At 24.8% G+C, this 26,849-nt stretch overlaps 1 protein-coding gene across 1 annotated transcript in view; it reads right to left on the bottom strand.

Moving 5' to 3' along the window:
- The window catches only part of LOC107447044 (uncharacterized protein MAL8P1.12), a 111,485-nt gene that overhangs the window by 36,079 nt on the left and 48,557 nt on the right, over window positions 1-26,849 (bottom strand). Inside the window, exons 53-89 of the mRNA XM_071183802.1 lie at window positions 26,541-26,576; window positions 25,440-25,475; window positions 25,260-25,307; window positions 24,845-24,877; window positions 23,587-23,622; window positions 23,433-23,480; window positions 22,199-22,234; window positions 21,339-21,374; window positions 21,176-21,223; window positions 20,675-20,710; window positions 19,824-19,859; window positions 19,648-19,695; window positions 18,984-19,019; window positions 18,115-18,150; window positions 17,962-18,009; window positions 16,199-16,234; window positions 15,279-15,314; window positions 15,134-15,181; window positions 14,986-15,021; window positions 12,648-12,683; window positions 12,481-12,528; window positions 11,673-11,708; window positions 10,982-11,017; window positions 10,817-10,864; window positions 9,988-10,023; window positions 9,572-9,607; window positions 9,435-9,482; window positions 8,806-8,841; window positions 7,404-7,439; window positions 7,242-7,289; window positions 6,088-6,123; window positions 2,599-2,634; window positions 2,463-2,510; window positions 1,896-1,928; window positions 1,283-1,318; window positions 1,116-1,163; window positions 85-120 (exon numbers count right to left, since the gene is read on the bottom strand). Coding sequence (XP_071039903.1) covers window positions 85-120; window positions 1,116-1,163; window positions 1,283-1,318; window positions 1,896-1,928; window positions 2,463-2,510; window positions 2,599-2,634; window positions 6,088-6,123; window positions 7,242-7,289; window positions 7,404-7,439; window positions 8,806-8,841; window positions 9,435-9,482; window positions 9,572-9,607; window positions 9,988-10,023; window positions 10,817-10,864; window positions 10,982-11,017; window positions 11,673-11,708; window positions 12,481-12,528; window positions 12,648-12,683; window positions 14,986-15,021; window positions 15,134-15,181; window positions 15,279-15,314; window positions 16,199-16,234; window positions 17,962-18,009; window positions 18,115-18,150; window positions 18,984-19,019; window positions 19,648-19,695; window positions 19,824-19,859; window positions 20,675-20,710; window positions 21,176-21,223; window positions 21,339-21,374; window positions 22,199-22,234; window positions 23,433-23,480; window positions 23,587-23,622; window positions 24,845-24,877; window positions 25,260-25,307; window positions 25,440-25,475; window positions 26,541-26,576 — 1,470 coding nt within the window. The remainder of the gene's footprint in view (window positions 1-84; window positions 121-1,115; window positions 1,164-1,282; window positions 1,319-1,895; window positions 1,929-2,462; window positions 2,511-2,598; window positions 2,635-6,087; window positions 6,124-7,241; window positions 7,290-7,403; window positions 7,440-8,805; window positions 8,842-9,434; window positions 9,483-9,571; window positions 9,608-9,987; window positions 10,024-10,816; window positions 10,865-10,981; window positions 11,018-11,672; window positions 11,709-12,480; window positions 12,529-12,647; window positions 12,684-14,985; window positions 15,022-15,133; window positions 15,182-15,278; window positions 15,315-16,198; window positions 16,235-17,961; window positions 18,010-18,114; window positions 18,151-18,983; window positions 19,020-19,647; window positions 19,696-19,823; window positions 19,860-20,674; window positions 20,711-21,175; window positions 21,224-21,338; window positions 21,375-22,198; window positions 22,235-23,432; window positions 23,481-23,586; window positions 23,623-24,844; window positions 24,878-25,259; window positions 25,308-25,439; window positions 25,476-26,540; window positions 26,577-26,849) is intronic.

Here is a 26,849-nt window from a genome sequence, read left to right as displayed (position 1 = left end):
AAGTTTTTAATTAATCTAATTTACTACCTAGTTCAGTTAACCATAATCTAACATCTAAAATTGTCCAGAAAGTTTGCTACTTACTCTCATTTGGTAATTCTTCTCGTTGTAATTGCATAGCTGAAATAATAATTACTAATTAGAGTGATTTAATTTTATTTACATTTAGTTTGTATGATGCAAAAAGAAAACACTATTCGGAAAAGCTTACAAGCAATTACCAATAATTATTAACAATAATTACTCATTATAGTAATTTAAGTTGATTCACCCTAAGTTTGGATGATACAAGAAGAGAGCACTATTTGGAAAAGCTTTCTTTATGCAGTTAAATTTTTAACTTAATTTATGTTTGACACATAATTTAAATCATAATTTCAATCAAACAATAACAGTATAAAAATTTCAACATTAATTTAATAGTTCAACTACAATATCTTTTAACTAAGTGAAAAACCTAAAAAAAGATGAAAATCACAAAACTCGAAGAGAATTTTGTGTCATTAGAAAAACTCTTTATAGAATAATATTCAAATTAAATAAGTCATAATATTTTTATACTAACTTTATAGACTCCAATTTGTTATTAAAAATTTCTACCTATAGTTATGCAATAATAATTAGTCTGAAGTATTATTAAAACGTGGTAGCTTTTAATTTATATTTTTATCAAATTTTCTAACCATTGGGCAATTTACTTCATTTAAATTAAAGTGATTTTTTATGTAATGAAACGAATCATCCTAAAAAATGAATTTTCTTTAAAATTATGAATGAAGGTTCAAATGAAGGTGTCTTGAAAATTATTTATAATTGATCTATAATGAAAGTGATAAAAAAGATCTTTACATAGAACACTTCAGTCATTGAACAATATAAAGTTACTTATTTTTAACATTTCGATTAGATTTAAAATCAAGTCGAGTCATATTTGATGAGTAAAACATAGTGATTTTATAAACAGTGGTTGTTAAAAATAGTTTAAAAATGGTTTATGAAAATTTATGACAAATCATTTTTATATTTTTAGAAAATCTGCGGAATATTGAGTAAAAAAAAGTAATATATAATTGATACAAGTACTTTTCTTATAGTTTCACATAAATATGACTCACCTAATGTAATGTTTTTCAGCAACTCCATTTTCTCAATTCCATTTTCCGCTTAATAAGGAAAAAAAAACTTGTAAAGAATTTTATTTTATTATAAAACATGAAGATGTTTTGAAAAATATTATTCTCATTACTGAAATAGATTAATTTGCTTTATAAATCACACTTACTCAAGTTTTTCATTTCAGCTAAGTTTAAATGTATGGCTAAAAAAGAGAAGTATTTTAGTAGTTAAATTCAAGAAATAAAATGCAATAATTCTTTTTTTTAATATTTTTGATTCGCTTCTTTCTACTCACAAATTATTAAACCTATAACTATTTATTGTAAAAAAAACTACAAAAAAAACATGAAAATGAAGTAACAAGACATTTTTAGATCACTTGATTCATATCAAGGTTTACATTATATTTTGAAAGATTGCAACTAGACAGTAAAAGATAAATGAATAAATACAAGAGAAAGAAAGTTATTGCAAGAAAAATATTATTGCGATTGTTTTACATAATAAAACTTGAAAGAAATAAGTTAATCAATTATCAAGCATTAATTAAATTTTACGTTGAAGCTCAAGATTGCTACATAAAAGAAGCATTTTATGTTTCACTAAAATTATTTTTAGAACAATTATACACCCGAAAAAAATATAAAGATAATAGATTCAAACAAGTAACACATTTTTAATGAAATATTTATAATCGCAAGCGTTCTTTGAGCAACGCTGATTTTTAAGTTAAACTAAAATGATTATTTAAAAGCTTGAGGAGAATGCTTATTACTTACTCTCATTTGGCAGTTCTTGTTGTAACTGCATTGCTGTAAAAAACAATTATTTGGTTCTTAATGTTGCATTTGTTTTAAATTAATTAGAAATAATGCTTTATAGCGTACTTTCAGATGAACTTTCACCTTTGCCGAAATTTGAATCTGAAGCTAAAATCGAAGACACGTAAAAGAAAGCACTTACTTCCAACTCCAATTTAAATAAACTCCAAATTAAAGGAAGAAGTTATATGAGTCTCAGCGAATTAAATTAAGTTGCTTTGTATTTAAAAGCAGTTAAATAAATATTTAGTAATTTTTTCCATTTTTATTAAAAAAAGAGTAAAATATAGATGTGTTAACAGCTAAAGTGAATAAAACAAAATTTGTTAAATTTACTATGTTTTTATCTCATGGAAAGTATTATTATTATTATAAGAAAATACAACTACAATTCGTACCAAAAAGTTAAACTTTTTTGAAAACATAATTTTTTTATAAATATTACGAAAATTAAACTACTAAAAAGCAAATAAATAAAAAATTTATATTTTTTCAATGCTTTTTTTAACAAATAAAATTACTTACCTATGGTAATATTTTTCAGTAATTCCAATTTCTTAAGTTCGTTTTCCGCTTGAAATTATAAAAATGAAGATTCTTATTTAATAACTAATATATTAAGTTTAAAATGTTATTCCGTCAAATGAGAACATATACTTACTAATATTTTTCATTTGATTTAAGTTTAGATGAATAGCTAGAAAAGAAATTTTTTCAGTATAAAAATTAAATTTGCTAATTAAAAGCTATTGCCATAACTACAAAATTTTTGCTTTCTTTATTTCACAAATGATCTGATAAAGGAATTTTAACATAATCATTTATACAAAAAATTAAGTTTAAAAACTGAGCCTTAATATTCAAAGTTGTTTTGTCCTTAAAAAGTTGAAAAAAATATTAATACTTTTATCAAGTTAATTGTATAGATTCATGTTTACAATATACAATAATGCACAGTGCACTAAGAAAAACTGACTTACCTGAATAAATTTTGATTTAATGATCAAATCTTCACGCTTTAGGACTCAATCTTAATGGTTCGAATAACCTCAAATATACGAATTAATAAATACAGACGATATTTTAAATCTGGAAATCAGACGAAGAAAACGATCAAAAACGCACTTTCTCTGAATAAACTTACTTTTTGTTTCAACGAATTCTGATTTTTGACCCCATAATTTGATTAGGAAAGAGATCCAATGTTTTGACCCCTCAACGTTAATTTCACTTTTTGTGGTTTTGAAAAAATTTAAAAAATTGTGCACAGAATTGTAAAGTCTATTTATCCAAAGTTAAATCCATGCAAAAAATTTTTTTTAGTAATCGTTTATTATTTTTTATTATTTTATTTAATAATTGGCGGAAATATTTTGAATTGTGAGGTATAGAATGTTCTACATAATCTTAAAATATGCAATTTTACACGACAAAACGTAAAATTTTAGTGAAATTGGTTGAATTTTAATTTATTCCTGAGAATTTGAATTTTTGAGAATTTCTTGAGAATTTCGAATTTTGCATTCGTAAAATGTCATTCTTTAAAAAGATATAAAAATTTTATACCTTATTATTCCAATAATTTTGTTCATTCTTAAATAATATAATAGAAAATGATAAATATTTACTGAAAATTTTTTTTAGCATGAAAATATCTTTGAATAAATGATTTGTAATTGTAAACGAAAAAATTTCATTTCGCGTAGAAAGTTCTCGAGATATGGTGAAATACGCAAAAATTAAAATTTATATTATGAGGTCCAAACTTTGCATCGCTCTTCTGACCATACTATGGGGACCACATTTCCCAGATTTCGGCTACATATGATTATATATGATATTATATGATGTTATATTATGAGGTTCAGAAATATGAATCCGTCAAAAAAAAAGGTATGCTTATTCAGGGAAAGTGCGCCTTTGTGTCTGATTTTTGTTACTTAAAATATCATCTGCATTAATTAAGAATCATATTTGAGGTCACCCACTCGAAAGATTAAGATTTAGTCCTAGAATGTGAAGATACGATCATTAGATCAAAAGTCATTCTGGGTGGTCTGTTTTATTTGGTGCCCTGGACATCATCATAACATCAAATGACCACTTTTAATACAGCCTTGCCTAAATCATTCAACATGCTCGATCCTTCCATTTACATCTCCTTGTTACTATTAAAAAATATACATCAAGGCATATCTACTACAGATAGGGTACTTAATCACTCTCCTAAACATCACCAATGATGCCGAATTCACCGTGTAGCTTAAATCAAAATTTAGCTTACATATTTATTTATTTATTTTATTTTATAATATTTTAGTCTGATTCGAAATGAATTTTAATATTTTTTAAAGGATAGTATTGTAAATTGAAATATGATTTCTATTAGATGCAAACATTCTTCAGAGAAATTTTTTTTTATTTGTCAAATGCCAGTTACATTAGTCGTTAGGCCATTAAACTTCTTGCTTACCAATAGCGTTGAAAAATGTACAAGAAAAATCTGTCAGTGCTTCACGCTCATCCAAATGTTTTGCCGCCTTTGGCCGTCCACTATCACATGTAACACACAAAGGTGAATCTGCTAGTTCAATGCGAAATAGATGATTCTGTAGACGGTCACGTCCCGTTAATAGTTTAAAAGCTGCAACCGCAACTGATCTCGGGAGGTCAGGAATAAAAGCTGAGTTTGTTAAAAGAACACTCCAAGGCTTGCCATCGCAAACCCGAGTGGCAAAATTTCTAAAAGTCTTTTGATATGTGAGTGATGTCAGCATTCTTTAGAGAAAAAGAGAGGTTGCAAATTAAAGTTTTTTCTGTCCTGGCTAATATTCAGTTTAAAAAGTTTTGTCAATAAATTTTAAGTAAAAATATGCTGCGTTAATCACACTCATATTGTGCAAATTTACTAATTGAATTAAAAAGGAATTTTTTTTAAAAAAATGCCATTTTTATTAGAACTTTTTAATTTCTTTAGGAATCTGCACACTCTTCATTTAATAACAGACTTAACATGTGAAAAGGGAAAAAATAAATATAGTAATAAAACTTGAAAATTTGTATTAAGCCACCACCAAAGTCTTTGAGAACAATCTACCTCACAGTTGTAATAACATGATAGATGTTATTTGACTTAGTATAATTTTGCATACTTCATGGGTAGGAATACTATTATTGTGGTTTTATTAATCAGATAACAATAGGTTATCAATACGTGTGTCTTCAATCTTTACATTTGTATTGTAAATGAATTGTTATTATTTCAAGTTATATTATGTTCAATATAAAAATAATAGGGATTTTTGCCATATTTATATCTTTGTAAGTATTTTAATATTATTTAAATTCTTAGAATGAATAAATAAGGTATTTTGGCTTGGAGTCTATAATGATAGATGTGCATAACTACTATTGCTATGCTGTATAGGTATAAAATGACTATAGGTAAGACATGACATAAATTGATAGACAATCGATATCAAAATACATTTTTAACACTTCAAAAATTTTAAAATGTATGAACCATTTTTATAGAAATTAATTATTGTTTTTAGACTTCATTACCAATTCATATTATTGTATGTTAAGCCATTAATGACAAGTTTAATTTTGCTCGAAATTTAGATCAGACATAGGATCGCTCTCCTGGTCAAACAATAGAGATTATATTTCCCAGATTGCTGCTACCCCCTATATTTTGGGAGTCATAATATTCAAAATCCGTAGAATAAAAAGGTATGTTTATTTACAGAAAATACGCTTTAGTGTCTTCTTTCATAACTTAAAATATCGTCTGCGTAACTTAATTAGCATATTTGAGATCATCCTCTTGAACCATTAAGATTAAGTTTTATAGCATAGAGATGAACAAATGTTATACAGAATAGTTCGCTTCTTTTGCCACAGTGAACATATATTAATCCGTGAAATGCTTTAGAAAAGAAATTCTACTAATTCATTAAATTACGATTAACGGTATTATTATTTATGATTTTTCTATAGAGTATATAAAAAAAAAAGGAAAAATAATGGAAAGAGAATTATATTAGAAGTCAAAATTTTTATATAAAGCAAAAATTTGCAGTGAAATCCATGCTATGTTAATTTGAATTTTAGCTTTTTGTTTAATTTTTGAAGATGTAATACTTACTCTCGTTTGGTAATTCTTCTCGTTGTAATTGCATGGCTATAATATAAATAAAAATTAAAAAAATATATAGAAATTTATACTAGTTTTATTTAGTTATTACTTAATGAATTCTAGAACAAAAATTTTAATGAATTCTAGAACATATTTAGTAATTTTTTTTCATTTTTGAATTTGTTTCCAATGAATGAAACAGAACTTAAAATCATTAAATAAAAGCATGAAAATTAATATTTTGCTGTTTTCAATACAATAAAATTTATGTATGAGTAAATTGACAAGCATAGATAATATTTTTCCGAAATTATTATCATCTAAGCTATAAAATTATTTGCAAGAGGATGCTCCACGTATTTGACGAGAATCCGATTAAACAACTCATTAGACCACAGGAAAATTTTCGAGAAATTTTATAAGAAACAAAATGAAATTATGGTTTTACTTACATTGAAAAAAGTATGGCCAAAACTACCAGAATGTGGTAAAATTTACAGCATTTTTGACTCTGTGGGAACACTGAAAAGCTTAGTAATATTAACCGTAATGCTTTTGTAATGCCTTTAGTAAAATTAACAATAAAATATGGTTTTATAACATGACATAAAACTTTTTAAATGTTGCAAAATTTGGTGATTTTATCAGAATACTTTAGAGTATAGTAAAGTCATTTTTCAGGTGAATTTAATTTTCAGGTTTGTAGTTTTTTCTAAATATGAGGTAATAAGACCAATAATTTTGAAAACCAGTATTTCGGATAAATCATTACCATTTCAGAGGAAAAACTACCAAATGAATGATTAATACATCGTATATATTCGTTTTTATTACTAGAATTATGTTTTTATATTTTTTTACCAGCAACATCATTATACTATACGATAATTTTATCAGAAATGTTTTCACCGTGTAAATTCAACTACATTTTCTATTATATTCTTTAACGATTAAGTTAATATTCATGAAGAAGATAAAAATCTGGAGTTGGAATTAAATGTATTAGTATTATGAATTTTTTAAAATTTTGTAAAGAAATTTAGTATTGTTTTCAATAATACATACACATTTTTCTCTGACATATGTCACAAGACTTTTAAGACACTATTAAAAAAAGTTTATATTGAACGATATATTTTTATTTTTAAAAGCTAAAAACTTACCTATGGTGATATTTTTCAACAATTCCATTTGTTGAATTTCATTTTCAGCTATAAATTAAATAGATAAAAATACTTTAACTTTTCAAAATAACTTCAATTGTTATATAAATAATGTTTAGGTTTAAGAGAGGTATATTTTTTTTAATGACAAAATTCTCTTACCTATTTTTTTCATTTTTTTCAGATGTAAGTGAATACCTAAAATTGAAATACAGTTTTAGCTAAGAGTAGTGATTTGTATCAAGTTGAATAAATTTAGTTTCTTAAATAGATTTGTCTATACAAGTGTTATTGTTAAAAATATGTGTCAGCAAATTTTTCACTAAGCGATTGCTAAAATAAATAACTAATTTCTAAGCATTATTTATTAAATGAATTCATTTTACAATAGTTTAGGTTTGAAAATATTTTGGAATAAAACATGAATGATTTGACTAATCTAATTTCTAAATAATATTAGTGATGTTTGCAAACTTATAGTCCTATACAATCGAAAAGAATTTTAATGGGATTTTGAAGCAATTTCTTTAATATACGCAAGAAAAATCAATAAGAATTGCAAATTAGACGAGTCTCACCAAATTTGTATTTTGGAAATTATCTGACATCACGAGCTTGTTCTACATTAAAGAAAATATCTCCCGGCAAATTACGATAGAAAGTACCGGTACTTTTGGTACATTATGTGTACAATTTATTTTACCGCAAAATCAATTTTTACTGTAAAATATTATACTGTAATTTTTACAAGAATATTTATTTAACTAATATAATTCAGTGATTTAACAGTAATTATTGTAAAAAGTATGGTTTACAAGATTTTTTGTTCCGTAACATGACCCGCTAAAAATGGATTTCGTGGTAAAAAGTACCGCCATCTGAGTGCCAGTACTTTATACTTTTATAAAATTGTACCTATTGTTACTCGTTTGAAGCATGTTTTTATAAACATAAATGATTCACGACCCAGAAACCCGATTCATTGATTATATTTTACCCCAAAAGGAGAATGAATATTCAGCTAGTTTAGAAATTAAGTGTATTTAGAAATTAAGTCAGCTAGTGTAATTAGAAGTCGTAGAGTACACTATTTCTATACCTGAGAGCAAAATATTTAAGTCGAAAATGCTAAGAGGCTTGAAGATAAAGTTTTAGTTCTTTTCCGATTTTTTTAGTTTTTTATAAAATATAAAGGAAAAGAACTGTAACAAAGAAATTTTATTTTACATCAGTTAGAAATTAATTTTATTTCCCAAAAATTTTGGGTGATTTTCTTGTCCCAAAATTTCTGATGTGATAAGTGTTCTGTACAAATTCTTTGTTTAAGCAATAATTGTTCTGTACAAATCATCATATTTTATATCTGGTAGAATGGCACGTTATTTATTAATATGTTATTGAATTAGAACGTAAGTAGAGGAGTAAAAATTATATTGAATTAAATAATTAATTCCAACAATCATTGTTGAAAGAATCTGGAATTGATGTTAAAATTTTTAAGTAATTAAACTATATCTCTTTAAAACTATTATTCAAAAGTTTCTTACAAATTTTAATAACTTACTCTTCTTTGGTAATTCATCTCGCTGTAATTTCATAGCTAAAACATACACAACATTTATTATTTATTTCGAAATTTTTCATTTATTTATAAAATATGCAGATACTCTTATACTTAATTAGTCTACTTTTATTTAAATTTAGAAATTAACATGTTTAGAGTTTTTGGATACACAATTAAAAATATCATAATATTATTTTTGATGCATTAAAAAGGAATTTAAAAGCAACAAATACAGTACACTTAGAAGAAAGTGAACCTTATTTAGTTATAAGAATTATAAAATTATATTATTTCTACAATTAAAATGGGTACAGAACAAACTACTTATAAAGTTTTAACCTTTTTAAAAATCATCTGGTGCGAAATAGTTTTTATTTATTATGAAAGAAATAGTGAGAAATATTTCTGAAGCTGTTACATTTTTTAGAATCAAAATCACTTTGAAAATAGAAAAAACAATTAGTTTGCTTTTTTCACAAATAAGTTTTTTTTATTATGGTTCTAAAACTTAGAGAATCTTAGACATATTTTTATTTGAAAGATACGGAACACATTTTTCTAATCATATTACTGATAAAATATTGCAGGTGAACTTTTAATATATAATGCTATCTAGAGTAAAAACTTACCTAATGAGATGTTTTTCAACAATTCCATCTTTTGAGTTTCATTTTTCACTTTAAATGAAAAAAAAAGTAATTTACAATAACCATAAAAACTACTACTTTTGTTTATTCTTTTTAACTAAATATGAAAATGCACTTACTCATATTTAGAATTTTGTTTAGATGCAACTGAATTGCTAAAAGAAAATATGGTTGTTTGAAAATAAACATCAGTATTGTTGGTTAAATCCAATAATTTAAATTTTCTTTCCATTAAATTAGTTGATACAGTAAAAATTGCTTAAATAAAAATATTTTAAAAAATAAACGCTGTAACGATCTTTTGGTTAAATACTTAACGAATTAAGATTTATTTAAAAAGAACTGTAAGTTCTTTAATAAATTGATACCTATGATTCAATAAAATGTACGAACTAATTTAATTACAGTTGAAAATTACAATATTTTTTTAGGAAATCTCAAACGCTTTTATAAATCTATTGCTAAGTCTATTGTTTGGTAACATAGAATATTGTAGTTGAAGTTTTCATTTTAAAACTTAGCTTTTATGACTTACTTTCCTTTGGTAACTCTTTTTGTTGCAATTTCATCGCTGTAATGCAAATAAAAATAATTATTTTTTTGTCTATAAATTGATATAAATATAGAGCAATGACAATAAGAGGGAGGATATAATATTTAAAACAAAAAGTAATGTCAGTTATCAAGAAATATAGCTTCGTCGAAATAGAAACAACAAAGTTAAAATTGCTGTTCACAAAATGCGATGCGAAGTTAGTTAGAACAGCAATCACTAAAACACAAAGAAAAGGAAAGGAAAAAAAATCTTAGCAATAAATCTAAAAATTTCTTATCACAAAATGTAATAAGACATTTTTAGAGGAAAAACTTAGCTTAGTGAAATAGAAATAACTAAGTTGAAATTTCTTATCGCATAATGTGAGGAAAATTTTGAACAGCAATTACTAAAATTAGAAAAAATAATGTATAACCAATAAATTTTTCCTTAATTTTGATTCTGCTGTAGGGAAAATTTTAACCTACAAATGTATGTTATAATAATGTAATTCGTATTCATCTTACTTATATATACCTTAGTCTAAAATTTATTCCATTCGAAGTAATATCTATATAATACTTTTGTTTAACTTAAATGCAAAGATGAATTTTATTACATTCTTTAACGCTTTAATCATTTTATTAACTGGAAATGAAAGTAGAGTGTATAAATTATTTTAACAGTTTTTATCATATATTTAAGATTATTTACATTTTTAAATTTTTCTGTTTACATTTTTGTATCTATAACATGTTCGAAACATTTCAAATGATAATGCACTGAAATAGTTATAAATATTTTAAATGAATTGAAAACGAATACTTACCTATTGCAATATTTTTCAACAATTCCTTTTTTCGAATTTCTTTTTCCACTTTAAATTTAAAAAAATGAAAAAAAATGTAGAACTTAAAAGTAATTTTAATTTTTTTAAAAATAAATATTTATGTTTGAGCAAAAAATAAGTAAATGAAGTAACATTTACACTTACTTAGATTTTCAATATCACTTAAGTGCAACTGAATAGCTAAAAAAAGAATTATACTTATTTTAACTAAGAAAAATACTTGAGTTTCATGAAATGAATAATTTAATGTTTTTATATTATCTATAGTTAATTTCGTAATTATAAAATACGAAAGTTCCATAATATTATATAAAATACTTATTTTTTAAAACGTTGGCTAAAATTAGAACTCCAAAAGTTTAACAGATCTCTAAAAGTCCTATTTATTTCTTTTAAAGTTATCTTAGTATTTTATATTTTATCAGATTATATTAATCAGGTTATATTCACAGATACGTAACAGATACTTACGTTACAAAACTGTAAGGCATACAAATTTGCCAAAAATTTACACTTTCTGTGAACCTTTTTCTACAAGGATTTAAAACTTCTCCATAAATATATCTTTTTAAATTTATTCAATTTAACATTAATGATCTACAATATATTATAAAAATACTACCACTATTATTAGCATTTCCATTATTATTTACCACTTAAAAGAAATAAGAAGAGTAGTAGGAAGTGACAACAAATTAAAAAATAACGATAAAAAAATAAAAACTGAATGAAATTTTAAAGAAAAACTTCAACTTAAATAAAAGTTATTACGCTACCAAACACTATTAACTTACAATAATTGTCTGAAAAAGTATTTTACATATTTAGTACTAACTTTCTTTTGGTAATTCTTCCTGCTGTAACTGCATGGCTGAAAAAACATAATGAAATATTATCCTTTTTTATTGAGCAAGGCAGAAATGGCTAATTAAATTACATTTTCAACGAAATTGAGCTTTTACTCACTCAAATTCAATAAGCAATTTAGAATTCTAGTTTTAGATTTATTGCAGCACCTGCTGCTTCCAGCAACCCGCTGATTCGCATTTTTAAATAAATAGAATTTCAAGTATTTTGAGATTTAAAATCATACTGTCAAAATTCAGGATAATATGTAAGTATAATAATCTAATATTGTGGATTTAGCTTTTGTCTCTTTCAAGTTCTTAGGAATTGATGGATGAATTGGTTTTTAAAATGTATATTACGACATGTGTTAATAATAAAATAAAATTATGCTAATCATCTCCATAGTGCTTTTGATGAAAAATAAATCAAATTAAAAACTTTGTCAAAAGCAAATCGTGCACTTATTTGCTATTATTGGTTATTTTAAAAGCTTTTTGCCAAAATGAAATGAACTTTAACTGTTTTAAATTTCTTTAAGTTAAAAGGGTATACAGATCTAAATCAGTAATTAATACATTTTAAACCATAAAATAAACAATGTATGAAAGCAATTTTAAGTCCATTTTTAAAGTAAAAAAAATAAAAAATGAAGAAAGTTCTCTGCAATTCGTGTGTGTTCGGTAGATTTCTATCGTTATCCTTTCCTTTTAAAAAATGCTTTTATAAATTTATTTTTATCATAATTTTAGAGGAAATATTTAAAGTTTAAGATGATTTCATGAAGCATGACTTACCGGCTGCGATATTGCTTAGCAAATCCATTTTTCGAATTTCATTTTCCGCTTTAAGTTAGAAAAAAAATATTTACATGATAAGATGTAATTGTAATAAAAAATCATAAATTAATTGAGGAAGCTACATGAGATTAATTTTTTTTAGTTGAATTCTAAAACATACTTACTAAGATTTCTTACATCATCTAAATGCAACTGAATAGCTAAAAAAGATTAATACTAAAATAAATTAAATGAGTATTTTATTTAAGAATATAAAATTAAACTAATATTAAGACCATTCATATTACTTAAATTTATTAATTTATTGGATTTCGCAGTGTTTCTCTTTTCCTCTCTGATATGCATAGTATAATAATAATAATATTATTGCAATTCCTAACATTTAATAAAAGATTCGTCACTAATAATAATTCGTCTCACATAATAAAAAATAAATCACGGTGTTCATGGAAATAGGCTTGTAAAACTTCGATTCGTTCTAGTTTTAGAGCACATGAACAAAAAATCATAAGTAAATGAAAGCTTCGAATAAATTACTTTTCAGTGTAAGGGGTTAGAAATTTACATTGGCGGCTAACGTTATTCTTTGGTTTTCTCACAGAGAAAATTGCTTTGGAAAATTGTTACTTGGAAATGTTTCTGTTCATATTGAAACGGCTTACCGGAAATTCTGGTTTTCAAAATTATAGTTCCAATTACTGCACATTTAGCGACAATCACTTCATGGATATGCCGTTTCATCGACAAATCATTTCATCGAGTTGGTCATTTCCTTCACAGGTCATTTCGTGGCCAGGGTTATTTCGTTCACAGGCCATTTCATCAACAGGGTCTTTTCGTTGACAGTGTCGTTTCATCGACAGGGTCATTTCGACAGCAGGATAATTTCGTTGACAGGGTTATTTTGAAGACAAGGTCATTTCGTAGTAAAAGTCATACGTAATTTCGAATTTAATTTTATAATTCGTTTTATGCTATGTCATTTGCACTTCTTTGTGAATTAGTGTATTTGTGTTGACATTTTTTAAACCTACCTTGAATTAAAATTATAATATGTTGTAGTTGTCAAAAAATGAGAATTTGTTTTTTTGAAAATTGACTACTCCTTTTGGATTACAATGCGTTGCGAAGCTTTTTTTACATTTGGTTTCTAGTTGTATTTTACACATTTTTAGTTTTACTTTATTCATATATTTCCAAGATTAATTTTTAATGTACTATATTGCAGATTAGCATTGCAAAAGCAATTGCATTTGCTAATGTGGATGATTCTTGATAAAATAGGTGAATGAAGGTGGAAATTAGCAAGGAAAAAAAAGACCCCTGAATTAGAGGGATATTGAGACCCCTTTCGTCAATAGATTACTTCATTAAAAAGGTCATTTCGTTAACAGGTCATTTCGGCAGGTAAAAATTCTTTCTTGATAAGAAGAAACATATACTTATATAACGTTCTACCACACTAAATAATTCGCATTAATGAAGTTAAAAACCTCGCTAAAATAACAACAAACGTTTTGAATGATAACAATGGTAGAGATTACAAAGAATTTCATCAGAAACACACAAATGCTTAAGATTGTTAGGTAGTAATATAAATTTTTATTTATTAATTCTTATACCTATGTTTAAATATTTATATTTTCCTTTTTCAAATAGAGTTTTTTTTCATGTGCAAAAGCATTCATTTATTTTGTTACGGCTAACAAATAACTATATTAAGAAAATTTTCTTACATGAAATTTCTTTTTTTTTTAAAAAATTTCGATTAAGAAAAAAAAAACAACCGTGGTGGCATATTGAGGTAGTTTTGACTATACTTTTTTTCTTAATGCTGTATAAATGTTCAAAAAATAATAATATTTTAGGAAGAAAAAGAATAGTTTAGTCTACTTTTAGAAAATAATCTTTTGGGAAAACTACTTTATTTTTAAATATTATTATGTATATATATTTTTTTGTCCCTTGAAGTTATTATATTTGAATGGTTCTTCTAACGAAACGTCAAAACCTTGGAGGATTAAAGTAATCCAAAGATACTAAATTTTAATTTTAAATTTTTTAAAAAAATTTACAATAAGAGCAATGCTTCTCGTTGACTTGTAATCCGTGATTAAATCAATATAAATAAAGAATTTGGCGAAATAATGATAGTGAAATCAATAAAAAATATAACAATAAAAGTAAAATAATACAAACAAATACGAAGTTTTAAAATAACAAGTTTTTAAATGCATGAACAATTAAGACAACAGTTAAAAATCTACTAACTCCACTTTCAGAGAATTAATTTTTAATCAGCTTCAAATGAATTTCATTGGCTTCATAAAAATATTCGCTTCTTTAAGGTATAATTTTTAGTAGGCTATTTAAACAGCGTCTCTATATTCTTCGTATGCAGTTTATATAAAATTAACACGTTTTACATCAGGGCAACTGTTTACTAAATAGCTTACATTCTTATTCAGCATCTAAATGTTTTATGTAATATTTATAACTTACTCTCTTTCGGTAAATCATCTCGTTGCAATTCCATTGCTGAAATATAAACAATAATAGTTACAGATGTTTATGCTTGCTTTTTCATTATTAAGATAGTTAAATTTATTTCTCAAATTTTATGGAAAATTTTCTGAAATCGTGAACTTACCTATTGCAATATTCCTCAACAGTTCCATTTTTTCAATTTCACTTTCCGCTTAAAATTTTTAAAAAATCAAAGAATTCAATTTTGCAAAAATACACTGTTTGTGTTAGAGTATAACGTATTAAAATGAATACCAAGATATACTCACTTTGATTTTTTATTCCGTTTAGGTTCAACTGAATGACTGAAAAAAATATATTGCTTTTAATTTAGGAGCAAAACGAAAATTATAGTGTAAACTGATAAAGCTTCGAAATATTATTTCTTCACAATAATTATCGACAAATAATATGCTTAAGAAAAAAGTTATACGAGCTAAGCTATTTTATGTAATTGATGTAAATTGTTTAAATGCTTTATAATTGGCATAAGCTTATGAGCTAAATTTAACTGAAAAAATAATATTTATCGAAATAAAACTCTCTGAAAATTACATGATATCAAACGATTTACTTTAACATAATATTTAATAAAATTTTATTACAATCGAAAACATGTATTGATAAAACTACAAAGGCCTAATGTTTCGATAAACTACGGAATTTTTTATAAAAATTTGCTTAGTTTAATATTTAATAGAACAAAAAAAGTTTAAAAAGTTAAAACATATTAACCGTTTTTTTCTCAAATCCAATGGTAATGTAATAATTCTTGGGAAATTGTTGTTACAATTCTAATAGTAAGGAAAATTCGGTTTATCACATAAAAAAGTGAACTAAATCAGAAATGTGACTTAAATGTAAATTAACTTCTAAAAGGTAAATTAATTACTTTAAAAGTTTATCACAGATTGGTCATTTTTTTAATTATTAAAAAAAACATTTTAATTTTGCTACACAAAACATAAAACCATATTAATATTATTAATTGCTATAGACTGAAAAGAACATCAAGTTTTTAATATAAATATTTATTGATTAAAATTAACCAGAAAAATAATAGCAAGTGTAATATGTTTAATTGCAATAAATAATTCCTTTCCATATGAATCATTTATTGCAGTTAAAGTTATTAATAAATTGTCATTTCAGCCAAAAATAAGACTTGTTTCAAGTATTTAAAACTTACTCTCACTAGGTAATTCCTCTCGTTGTAATTGTAAAGCTGTATAAAAAACACTAAATCAGCAATTTATTAAAATTTATTATTGCATGCAGATTAGTGAAAATAACTTTTTGTATGGCAATTTTTAACGGTCATTTAGTACGACTTGATATAATTATTTTTTTCGTTTAATTAAGAAATAAACTAACTAGTGCTAAAACATGATTTTGTGCAAAATTTTCGAAATTGAGTTTGCTATAAATTTAAAATTCTTGTACTCTAAACTTTCTAAAAATACTTTACTTTTATTAGAACTCCAATTATTTACTAAGTTCTAATAGTTTTTGTGCAAGGTGATAACTGTGGATAAACAAATGGTTTTAGGTCTTTAAATCCGTTTATCTCAAAATCAGATATTTTCATATTTTTCACTGCCTAAATAAATATCTACAATTTTTTATGAGCATTTATTTTTATAGCACTCATGTTTTGAACTAAATACCAAGAGAAACAAAATTAGAATTTCATGCATGTTTTTTTCGTAAAGACAAGCAAGGAAATTTTTTAAAATATGTCTTTTTTAACTACATTGATCCCTAACTCAGTAGTATATGTACTTGCTTTTAAGCCAATATTTCAAAACATAGTTGTTAGCCTTCGAAATAAAATCTTCAAAGGATTTTATGCTTTAGGCGAAAAAAATATTTTTACAGTGTTTAGCGTATATGCAAATCAAAAAGCCTTATTTTTACCTAAAAATGGCCATATAAAAAGAATATAATACTGAAGATAATTTTTTTTTGCTAGCTTTATAAGGTTTTACACGTAAAACAAGTAGATTAGTTTATTTATTATTTAAATTATTATTTAAAAATTCTTTATAAAAATTATTAGTTTTATATTATTATTTAAAAAAAGTTATCGATACAAGTCGGATACCTTAAAGTGCAAAGAAAATTTACTTATACGTTGGAGTAAGTTAAGTTCACTTAAAAAAAAGTGAAAATTTCTAATATTTAAATAAAGAAATATAAAGAAAACAGTATCATTACTTTCAAAGTGATTCACGGGCATAAATATTTTTTAAACTTTGGTGCATTAAAAAATATTTTACAAACAGATGCTTCAACTTAATTTTCTTTTTTTCTTCTTTATGCACATTATGTAGGAGTGTAGTTTACTTGTGAATTTCATTTTGTTTAAGAGTTTTCAGAATGTAGTGTGCTTTTGTTTTGGCAAAGGAATATGTTTTTAAGTAGGCTTTTTAATTTTCCGTTTGTTATTAGTTCACGTATTTTACTTTTGTATTCTTTTTTTCTGTACTTTGTATTCCCTTTTTCTCTCGTCCTGGACTTCTTGCGAAACCTTTGGATTACAGAGAGAGAGAGAGAGAGAGCAAATTTTAGACATTTTATCGTGCTCTCTATATAGAAATGGTATTGTATTTTTATGACTTCCGAGACTGGTACCCCCTGATGATGTCAGCGTTAGTTGTCATTATTATATATTTCATTTCCTTTTCATAATTTTCCTTGTTTTTTTAAAATTTGATGTTGGTTTAAATTTTCTTGTGGAGTTTCTGCTTTATTACTTTATTACGCAACTTCCCTTTGAAATTGTAATTTTTAGCTGTTTTTTATAGGATTTTTTATTTCTCAAACACTTGTAAACACTTGTAATTTTGTTCAAGTTCATACCTTTACAAAAATCTTAAACATATTTCACGCAGTCATATAATCATGATTTGAGAAAGGTCAATAATTTTGGTTTTGTAAACAAATACTTACCTTTCGTGATACTTTTCAGTAGTTTCATTTTCTTAATTTCCTTTTCAACTTGACATACGAAAAATAAAACATTGTTTAGAATATTTAAAAGAAATATATTTGGTTTTTTTACAATTTAGGTGAGAAAGATGCACATTACAAAAGTATACCTACGTAGATTATTCATTTTATTTAGGTTCAATTGTATAGCTACAAGAGTAAAAAGAAATGAATTTAATGACTTTTTTATAGTTTGTTGTAAACAATCAAATTGATATTTTATAGATAAAAAGCATTTAACGTAACAAGTAGTAATATTTTTAATAAGGATGTATTGATTATTGTTTTTAAGCTCATCATAATTTGAAATGGGTAATCGGAAAAACTTTAAACTATCACAGGAAAATTTGTTTTCCAATAAATCGACATTTTTAAATTTTTAAGCAGTTTTCAAGGATAAGAATAAGTAAACGCTAAATACAAGTAATATAATTTAACACAAAAAAATCAGAAAAGTTAGAAAAAAAGTTTGTGCATGTTTTTTCCCCTTTTTTTTAAAATTATTTCTGGGCTGATCCTTTAGACCTTTCTTTATTTATCTGTATGAAATGGAGTTTTCCTGTTTAGGTATTTTTATTCAAAACAGAAAATATTTTATCATATTATATAATATTTATATAATCATAACCACAAATTTTCTTAAAAAAATATAAATTTTATTTGTTAATTTTGTAATTATATTTATTTAGTGATAAAACTTATATCGGGTTTCATGACGAGATAAATTATTATTATTTTATAAAATATTACCTAAAATTTTGAAGTGAAACATAAATTAGCAGTTGTAATTGAGGGTAGATTCAGTTTAGAAATAGAAAAAACAACAGGATTCCATATGAATCAACAATTGTAGATAAAGTTTTTATGACATTTAACTTAGTTAACATAATCTATTATTTAAAAATTAGTTATAAGTTTCTGTTACTTAAATTGCTATTACTTACTTACTATTACTTACGATTATTTAAAAGTTTAATACTTACTCTCTTGAGGTAAATCCTCTCTTTGAAGCTGCAAAGCTGAAATATAAATTGGAAAAAGTCACTAAACATTTTTCATCTAAAATTGTTATGTAGTGCAACTCAACATTGTTTCATTTCCCTTGTTCTGCCAGGCTTAAATATATTTTTAATTATAGAAAAAATTATGTAATTAACTCTTGAGAAATTACTCATTTGAGGTCTTGTGGACATTCGAACATACGTTTACGTTTCTAAATTAAATATTTGTTTATAACAAATTCCTTGACCCTAAAACATTATAGTGCTCTTCATGAATTATTGTTCTTATCAAGAGATTAATATTACTCTAAAACTTATTGCGTTTTACGTAGACTACTTTTATACAGTTTTTTTCTTCTAATCTCACAAAAGCGAGCAATTTATATAACACATCGTTTTTTTAAAAACGAAGGAATATTTTGTGTTGAATCGTTAGATTTATTGTTAAAAAGACACAACAGGCAAAGATCTTGTAAAAATACAGCTTTTATCATCAAATGTTTTTGAAAACTTTTTCGATAATTAACACTAATCTTTTTATTCAAAGAATTCCTAAAAAAATTGCAAATTGTAGCATCAAAAATAATTAAGATACAATTCATAGAAGAGAGTTATCAAATGTATTACCAAAAAAATTCAAACTTACCTTTTTCAATTTTTTTCAACAATTTCATTTGATCAATTTCATTTTCCACTATAATTAGAAAATTAAACATTAATTTTGGACTTTCAGATTTTATTTTTTCGTTTTTTTTTTCTTGGTGATTTTTCAGTGGTGATGGAGTAGGATACATGCTTAATTGATTACCAAAGAATACTTACTTAGATTCTCCATTCCATTTAGGTGCACTTGAATAACTATATGAGAAATAGACGAATTAAGTTATATGAGTTATCTTTTATAATTATTTTAGAATATTCGTATTATCATTTACATTTCAAATTAGTTAGTTGGCATTCACCAATGCTCCAACACCTCGTTTATTCAATTTCAAGGGAAATATGTAAATTTTTAATCTTTTACTTTTCTCTATATTTGTTCCTCTAAAATTTAAACGGAACGTGGAAGCCCAGTGGACGAACCAGAAAATTCCAGTCGGTAGGATACGGGGATCGACCTTCGACTCCATTAAGACCCTCCGAGTACGTACGATATATGTGAGCGTAAAATCTGTGAGATCGAAAATCCTGTGGTCAGTCACTGAGCAATTCCATGTCTACAGTGACCTGAAGAAAATTTCCATCCCTTTCAGATCTAAGTAAATATTTAGGAAGTAGCCTTAAAAAATTGTAATGGCTTGTCTTCGGATAATCCTCAAGGATGTATTGCTATTAGCCTATTTTCCCTCTCTAGTTCGACGTAAATAATGTACATACCAACCTCAAATTTAAACAATCATTTGACTGACCTAACGTTGAAATAATTTACCGATAGTCCGGTAAAACTAATACTGGATTTGGAAGTGATATGAATTACTTCTAATTTAAGTATCAATTTAGAAGCTTAAATCAGAATGTAAATTAAGCAGTGCTAATTGAGTGTAGTTTCAATTCAAACTTAATACAAGTCGCACATTTTCATATTAATCAAAACGCGTAAATAAAGTTTTTGTGGAATTCAATTAGCTTAGCTTAAAACTATTATATGAAAAATTGTTTTGTCTATTACTTACTCTCTTTTGGTAAATCATCTTTTTGTAGTTTCAAAGCTAAAATATTTTAAAAAAACATAAAATTAATAATTCTTTATAATTATAATTAATTTTTATATAGTCAATATTTTTTTTTGTCACCATTGATTCGACAGGTAAAAATAACTTGAGTAATTTCAAGGAAAACTAATATCAGCATAAGAATTAAGCTAGGAAATGAAAATATTCATAAATTCTTCTCTTTATTGAGAAATTAATTTCATTTAGAGGCATAAAATGTTATACTTGGGTCCATTTTCACCGGAGAAATAGTTTTTGCTACAATGTTAAACCTTTTTAGACAATTAATATGAAGAATATACAACTAGTAAAGATTTTTTGAAAGCACATCTTTTGCATCATAAGTTTTTGAAAAATAAGTCCTGTTTGTTTATTCCAAATATTCTTGAAAACATTGTAATATATTGTTCTGAACTTTTCGATATTCAAATCAGCATAACTAGAAAAAAAATCTAGATTTACCTTTATCAATGTTTTTCAACAATTCCATTTTCACAATTTCATTTTCAGCTTGAATTAAAAATAAATAAAAATATGAATAATTCCGAAATAGTATAACTTGTAACATAAAATTCTATTTTGGTGTGTAAGTGATACGTTTAATTTAATACTAAATTGCACTTACTATTATTTTCCATTTTCATTAAGTGTAACTGAATAGCTAAAAGGGAAACACATTACTTGCAATTTAGATAAAAAAATATGATACACTAATTTCGAAAGTTTAATTACGTTGTATTTTGTTGCATTAAATTATTTGAGATTTGCACATGATATATTAAATAAAAAATTGCACTCGGGAAAATTTATAATTTTCTTTCTGTTCAGCATCATAAAACTCTTAGGACATAACTAGTTATATGTTAGGTAACTGCAAAAATGCGTAGATTATTATCCTCCATTTATGATAATATTATATTAAAAAAAATATAGTAATGATTTAATCGTAACATTTATCTTAACTTAATCTGTACTTTATCCTTACTTTAACTAAATTTATCTCAGTAAATTCAATTTGACGCTTTGTAAACTTTAATAGAAACATATTTTGCTTAGACGTTTACCAAAAATTTAAATTTTGTTGTAGACGTTTTTTTAAAAGATTTTTAAGAAAGATTTTAGAAGAATACCTAAATGAAAATTTTTTAAAATTCGTTATACAAATGCCTTAAGATACATATTTTAGTACTTTGGTACGCTTAACGAATGTTTTAGTAGAGGAGAAAATAAGTTTGATACTTGTTTTAATTCTAATTCTACCAAGAGGTCAAAAGTTTGTAGCGATTTTTGTCATAAAGGGATTTTTATTTTTAATTTGTTTAAGGGTGAGAGAAATAAAAAGGGCATTGAACTAACTTCTAAGTAATTTTTTTTGTTCTTTTAAAAAATAATTACTATTGCCGATACTGGTATTTTTGATATTGCTTATAACTATTATCAAAACATTTGTTTTATATAAACAATATTTAAACAAATATAACTTACTCTCCATTGGTAATTCTTTCCGTTGTAATTCCATTGCTGAAATACGCAAGATAATATTTAAAACTGAATTATTTTAAATGATTTACTTTTTGAAGTGATTTAGTGATTAAAGTGATTTAGTGATTTAGTGATTAAAGTGATTTAGTGATTAAAGTGATTTAGTGATTAAAGTGATTTTTTTAAATGATTTATTTAAAAAAACAATGCGATACAGCACATTATATATTTATTTGTCTTGACTGAACTTCGATTTTCAAAATATTTGAAATAACTTTATTATAATAATTGAATTGTTTTGATCCTAAAATATTAGTTTTGATTGAATTTAAAATGAAGTTTGTCCATAAAATACAATTCACCAGAAATAATATGTATTGTCTCCAGATAAAAAAGAGAAATAATACATTTATTTCTACAAACGAAATATTTTGAAAACATATTTTCATAAATTTTCATTTATCGCAAAAAAAATTTGCTGAAAAATGGTTCCACAGCATCAACATTAAGATTAACTGACTGGCAAGGCAAAATTAAATCGATTTTGCCGAAAATAAACCAAAAACTTAAATAAACACATAAAAAGAAAGCTAAAATGTTTTTTCAGTAACTCTGAGTACTTAAACCTTTATTTATTTGAATGAATTATATTTTAAGATGAAAAAAATTCATTTTCAGAAAGCAAATCTTGAATTATCATTTTTGTCGTTGTCATAATTTCTTACATTTCAGAATTTTCTTGCTTTTTAAATGCATTTCTTGGACAACGTTGATATAGAAAAAATTCCTTTATAAAAATAACTGTTAATTAAAAAAATTAACACTTATCATATTTCCTGAGAATAAAAAATACTTTTTCCATTAAAATATTTATTCAATTTAGTTTTATTTTTTTCACTACACTCACTTTATCAGAGCTGTAATATTGTGTACCATCAACATTTAATAAGTATTTACTTCAATATCCTACATTACAATATGATAAATATTACAATGTTCTACAATGATATAGGTGCATTATAAACAGAAATGGAAAATTAAGTCTTTGAATAAAATTCACTACTTCGCTGCTTTTAAATATATTTACAAGTGCTTTGTATTTGTAAATATATTTTTCATACTTTTAACTATTTTTTAAATCCAAAAAAGCTAGAAACATTAAAAAAAATATACGTAAAAATAATCAAAAGATTTTAATTTATCTTTTTTGTGTTTTCTTGATTAAAAAAACACATACCAGTTGCAATATTTTTCAACAATTCCATTTTCTGAACTTCTTTTTCTGCTGTAAATTGGAAAAGGAAAATTAATGCAGACTTTTTAGATAATTTCAATTACGGCAAAAATAACTATTTATGTTTGTATAAGAAATAATTTCAAAGTTCACATACTTAGATTTTTAATTTCCTCCAGATGCAATTGCACAGCTAAAATAAAAGAATTATAGTTATAATACTGCAGAGACAATATATGAATTTTACGATGTAAATAACTTAAATGTTGCACATTAATCTCTAACTAATAAGTTATTTCCACGATACAGATCTTTATATACAAAATTTTTGATTAACTAATGCTAAAATTACAACAAAGTATTATTATTTTCAAATGAAATTTGATAAAAAAAATTTAAAATTTTTTTGAAATTTTGAAATGTTTTGCGAAATTTCTAACCTCATAAATCCAATCACTGTATTTAGCAAAGCATAAAAATATTTGCATTACAAAAACAGAATATTCACTGTCAGTAATTAGAATGTTTGAAAAACTAGTTAAATAACAATTTATTTCATTGTTATTTTACCATAAAACAAAAGAGTCAAATAACCATAAACAATATGGTATTCAAACTGTTCACTGTGTGAAAGCCGTTTTACTTAATACGGTAATCATTCAGCCTAATACGCTTTAACAACCAAAATTTTATCTTACCAACTAGGCCCACCTAATGAAGTCACTTAGTTCCTTGCACCTGAGCGCATATTATAGTCGAGAGGGCTAATCTGTAAATCATCGTACTGACAAAACGGGGTTCGAGTCCGTGCGTTGACACCAAAATATTTCCTCCATTCCACTCAACACATGAAGAGATTCCAGTGTCCTGTACTCTCCAGTATAGGATCCTAAATGTTTAAAGTGCGATTCTCTCTTTTAGTCATGCAGTAGATAAGAAGACTGCTTATCACAAAAAAGTCTAGTATATCCCCTCTCTTACGATGGATGAAACAAACAAATGAGCTAATTAAATGACGATCCACCACTCATTTGATAGAACTCAATCTAACCATAACTCAAATATAAAGTTAAATACGGTTTATATACCATGCTAGTTGTAAATGGTTAAAAACCAAATAATTTTTTTAATCATGCTAGATGTCAACGGTTTCGAAACTGTAAAAGTTTAAAGAGTTCTTTACGGTCAATTGGATGGGCAGACTGGTGCCAGTTATTTACCGTAAATTTAAGGTGAACAGCGTGTCTTTAATTTCTCTTAATCCTATTTTCTGTTTTTTATCAAGTTTAATATCTAAAGTTTTCGAAAATTGTTAGTTTGTTTTCTAAAGTTTTAAAAAATTGTTTACTTGTTAAACTAATAAAGTTATTTTAAAACAATTCCCTTGAAAGTAGTTATAAATATTTATTACTTACTTTCAGTTGGTAATTTTTGTTGTAAATGCTTATCTGAAAAATAGTTAACATAGTATGAAGTATGTTTATTTTTCATCATCTGATAAAAAATTTAAATTTAGATTTTTCCAATAAATTTAAATGAATTTTTGTATAATAGTGCAACCAGTAAAATTTCTCTGAAACCACAGTAAACATTGTTATCACAGTAAATATAAAACATAAAATACTGTTTTAACTAGAGTACAAATTATTTACGAATGCTCAGTAATATCTCATAACTTGTGTCTTTATTCTTCTTTTAATTTGGTTAAAAGATAATTTTAAAATTTTTTGTACCAAAATATTTGAAATGATCAAAAAAACTATTCATAAAAAAGATCAAAGAAATATTTTATTTAAATTTCTAAAATAATTTCCTGAAACTAAGACTTACCTTCTGCAATATTTTTTAACGACTCCATTTTCGAAATTTTAGTTTCCGCTTTGAACAGCAAAAAAAAGAATGAATAAGTAAATAAATAAAAAAATAAGATTACAGAAGGAATTCAGGTAGAAAATTAATCGTATATTAATTTCTGAAATTAAGCAACTTATTACTATGGTTCATACTTACTAAGATTTTTTATTTCATCTAGGTGCAATTGAATGGCTAAAAAAGATCAATGATGAAGAGAACTAAATTATTTTCTTTTAATTTAGCTGTTTTACATCAAATAAAGTAGCGCTATTATTATAATTACTTAAAGTCAGAACTTAACATTAAAACAATGTCGGTTACGAGAGCAAAATAACTGTATACTATTTAATAGTTTAATAAATTACATTGACCACAAAAAAGAACTCTTGAAAAATTTTGTGTGGTTCTTGTTTTTAAGCACTCTAACCTTAAATAACAAAAAATAGAAATTATTCGAATGAGTTAATGTTTTTTTCTGTACCACGTTTTTCGAAATATATATCTAAGTTTCCTGTTACTACATAATTCCCTATGAAGATTTAAGAAAATTAAATAGAAAAACTCACGTTGAAAGATTAAAAGTTGTGAAACATAATTTTCCTTAACTTATTATTAACTAAACTATCTTTTATCTTTTCAAGAAAGCCATTTTGATGTTAATGATGTCTTATATTTTATGATACATTTAAATACCTATGTGTGAAAAATGCTTAAAAGTTCCTCAAGTATGATTTCTTCCCTCAAATTTTCAAATGGTTTTCTAACGGTCAAAAATTAACAAAGTTTTGAATTGATTTCTAATGCATGATTAAATCGTTATCAACTAAAAGATTTGTAAAAGGAACAGGGAATTTAATTGAAAAAATAATAATAAAGTTTTTCAAATTAATTTACTACCAAGACAACCAAATTCAATTGTTCAAAATACACTTTTAAAACGAAAAATTAACTAAATACGTTATTGAGAAAAAATTTCTCTAAACTTCAATTCTCATTGCCTTAAAATTCTCTTTAGAGTAATTTAATTCCTTTTAAGCATTGCATAGGATAATTCCTTTCTATGAAATATAATTCTTAGCTGTTAATCTGATTTTAATAACATTCTACCTAACACGGTTTTCCAACACCATTGTTGATACATTTTAAAAATCAGTAAGCATGATTTTATGTAGGCTACCGAACGTTTGCTTAGATTAACAAGGAAAATTACCTGGTTATTCTATATCTATATGTTTTTATCAAATTTTTGTAACTTACTCTCTTTCAACAAACCATCTCGTTGCCATTCCATAGCTGAAACACAATTAATATTAAATGCAAATTTTCAAGCATGCTTTTGCAAAAATTGTTTTTTAAAAAAGCTTAAATTATTCCTCAATTTTTAAGAAATCTTTTCGAAAATATAGAGTCACTTCTTCTAATTTTAGTTATCAATTTCTCAGCAATAAGAAAATTCGCAATATAAATCCTATAATTCATTTAGAGATTTACATGTTTTTAAAATTAATTTCTAGTTTGCTTCATCAGATAAATTTCTTCAAGCATTTTATTTTAATAAATAAATTA

The sequence above is a fragment of the Parasteatoda tepidariorum genome, chromosome 7 (assembly GCF_043381705.1).
Source record: "Parasteatoda tepidariorum isolate YZ-2023 chromosome 7, CAS_Ptep_4.0, whole genome shotgun sequence".
In the NCBI taxonomy this organism is placed as follows: domain Eukaryota; kingdom Metazoa; phylum Arthropoda; class Arachnida; order Araneae; family Theridiidae; genus Parasteatoda; species Parasteatoda tepidariorum.
The sequence above is the reverse complement of the archived record's forward strand: the minus strand, read 5'-3'. Positions and strand labels throughout refer to the sequence as shown.